The 3,037-nt window shown below is 35.5% G+C and overlaps 1 protein-coding gene across 1 annotated transcript in view; it reads right to left on the reverse strand.

Annotated features, from left to right (window-relative positions):
* Window positions 1-253: 253 nt before the first annotated feature.
* The window catches only part of LOC107744586 (spectrin beta chain, non-erythrocytic 1-like), an 84,145-nt gene continuing 81,361 nt past the window's right edge, over window positions 254-3,037 (reverse strand). Inside the window, exons 14-16 of the mRNA XM_016558307.1 lie at window positions 1,789-2,545; window positions 441-643; window positions 254-353 (exon numbers count right to left, since the gene is read on the reverse strand). Coding sequence (XP_016413793.1) covers window positions 254-353; window positions 441-643; window positions 1,789-2,545 — 1,060 coding nt within the window. The remainder of the gene's footprint in view (window positions 354-440; window positions 644-1,788; window positions 2,546-3,037) is intronic.

The following is a 3,037-nucleotide window of genomic DNA, read 5'->3' on the forward strand; positions in this document are numbered from 1 at the left end:
ATTACAGTTAGTTGCCAAGGCAACATTTCTCATTTTAATTTAGTTTAACTTGATGTACTAAAATAACTAAAACTGAAAATAATAAAAACTATACAGACATATAAAAAAATAATAAAAATGGCAAAAACACACAAAAAAATTACTAAACCTTTAACTAAAATGAAAATTAAAATGAAATAAATAAATAAAAACTCCAAATTCTAAATATTAATAAAAACTATAATAGTTTCCTAAAGATACTAAAACAACAGGGTCAGCTCACCTCCTGGCAGTCCTGCAAGAACTTCTGCAGGTCTCTGTTGTCCTTCAGCCTCATGAGCAGCTCCACGGCCGCCTCACGGTTCTTCTTATGCCTGCAGGTTAAAGGTCGAAGGTCAGCCAGACCCTTTTGTCTATTATCCTGTTCACTTTGACTTGTTTAAGTGCATGTGTTTTGTTACCGGTCATCGATGGAGGCTGCTTTCTCCTGGATGCGGTCGGCATTGATGTTCCCGTCACTGGCCAGTCTCCTCCCGGCCTCCACCACACTGTTGATCTTGTCCTCATTGGCATCCATGGTGGTCATGAAGTCCTCCTGTTTCTTAATAGCAGCTTCTGCTCCTTCAAGGGTGGTGGGCATCTCGGTATGAGCCAGAACATACTCCTACAGAAAGACATAGAATAAATCACTCAGATAAAGCTCAAACTAGATGGGTTTTCATAGCGATGCCATAAAATAACCTTTTAGTGAACAGTTCTTAAAAGAACCATTTTTAATTAGTGTGAAGCACTTTTTATTATTTTTATTTACTTGATTTTTTTTTAAGTTTACAGTGAAATATTACAATAGCAAAATTTTTGTTTTGTTTAACATTTGAAAATGAAGAAATTAAGAGATGAAAAAAATATTAGTTTATTAAGTGAGATGAAAAAATATTAGAAAAGTAATATTAATAAAATATTTTTCTTATTTTTCTTAAATACTTGCTTTTTATTTTACTGTGAAATATTTCATTAATAGTCAAAGTCAACGTTTATTTATAATAAAATGTCTTATTTTTTTAACAATTTTATTTAGTAAAACAAAATCACAATATGTGTAATTATTTAAAAAAGTAAAAATCTGTATTGTAATTTGAAATACTATTATTATTATTATTATTAAATACTCAATTTTTAATTTTATTGTAAAATATTACAATAGTAAAATTTCTTATTTTTTACCTTTTTATTTAGTAAAACAAAATCACATTATGGCTAAGTGTAATTATAAAAAAAAAAGTAAAAATTAGTATTGTAATTTTAAATACTATTATTATTATTATTAAATACTCCATTTTTAAATTTTATTTTAAAATATTACAATAGTAAAATTTCTTATTTTGTTTAATATTTTCATTTATTAAACCAAAAATCGCAATATGGATTAGTGCAATTACCATAAAAATGGTTGAAAATGAAAAAATTAAGACAGGCAAAAAATATTAGTATTGTCATTTAAAATATATTTTTTCTTAAATACTACATTTTAATTTTACAATAGTAAAATTTTAATTACAATAGTATTATTTTATATTTTGTTTGCAGCAATGCCATAGAAGAACCATTTTTGAGTTTCCCAAAGAACCTTTCAGTGAACCATAAAACATAAAAGAACCATTTTTTTTCTTAATGTGAAGAAGATTTTAATAATCTAAAGAATCTTTTTCAACTATAAAGAATCTTGGAAGTTAAAGGTTCTTCATGGAACCATCAACGCCTATAAAGAGCCTTTATTTTCAGGAGTACACTGGTGTTCAACCAACTTACCTGGTTGTTGAGGAAGGCCTCGGCTTGTTTGGTGTCTCTGAGGAAGATCTGATAGGCGTGAGACTGCGACAGAAGGTTCTGCCGGTTCTCCCACATCTTATGAAGCTCGTTCCATCCGGTATCCAGAGCCTGGAGCCTCTGTCTCAGGAACATGTACTGAGCGTCCGTTTGCCCCTGCGTCACCATCTCGCCCATGTCCCTCATCTTCTGGTAGTCCTCTTCGTAGTTGTTAATCTCGTTCTTGATGCCTTCGTGTTGGGCCAGAAGCTTCTCGGCCTCGGCTAGCGTGTTGGGCATGTCCTCGGACGCGATGGCCGTCTGCGTGCGGGAAAGCCAGGACTGGAAATCGTCCAGCTCTCGGAGGAACTGCTGCAGCTTGCTGGCTTCCCCGAGAGACGCCTCACGGTTTCGTAGGGTTTCTTTCATCTCCTCCCAGACGGCGGTGATCTCGGCCAGCCGTCCCGTAATGGCTTTGGCCTGGTCGGGATGTTCGCCGGCCAAGCGCTCCGCCTCGCCGCGGAGGTCGCCCAGTTTGGCTTCGATGGCGGCCAGATCGCGCTCCATGCCGGTGAGCTTGCGCTGGAGGGCCATTACGCCCGTCAGGTCGTTGCCCAGCTCCTGGGTGGACTCGATGACTTTGGTCTTCTCACGGATCCAGGATTTGGTCTCGTTACAGTCGAGGTGGTAGTTCTGCACGCCCAAGGCCGAGTTCAGGGACTCTTTCTTCTGGTCCACCAGGTCGCGGAACTGACTCCACCTGCGGATGAGCATCAGGTTGTAGTTTTACGCTGGAACCAGCTGGTTCAGACTGGTTAAGTGCTAGTTTAGACATGCTCAATGTATCTATTGAAGGGAGTTGACCAGCATGCTCGGATGGTTAAGCTAGTTTTGTTCAATGAGTAGAGAAAAGAGCTGGAAATGCCAAGGTCATAGATTCAACTTCCAGGAAACACAGATAACTGATCAAATGTACGATTCATTGAAATAAAAACAAAATCGCAATATGGCTAAATGCAATAATCAAAAAGATGGTTTGAAAATGAAGAAATTGAGACTGGCAAAAAATATTAGTATTGTAATTTAAAATAAAACTATTATTATTATTATTATATTTAAATGCTTCATTTGTTTATTTTACAGTGAAATATTACAATAGTAATATATATTTTTTTTAATTTATTTTTTTTATTTTTATATATATTTATTTAGGAAACCAAAATTGCAATGTCTTAGTCCCATTATCAAAAAT

Source organism: Sinocyclocheilus rhinocerous, unplaced genomic scaffold (genome assembly GCF_001515625.1).
Source record: "Sinocyclocheilus rhinocerous isolate Xijiao unplaced genomic scaffold, SAMN03320098_v1.1 scaffold1670, whole genome shotgun sequence".
In the NCBI taxonomy this organism is placed as follows: Eukaryota; Metazoa; Chordata; class Actinopteri; order Cypriniformes; family Cyprinidae; genus Sinocyclocheilus; species Sinocyclocheilus rhinocerous.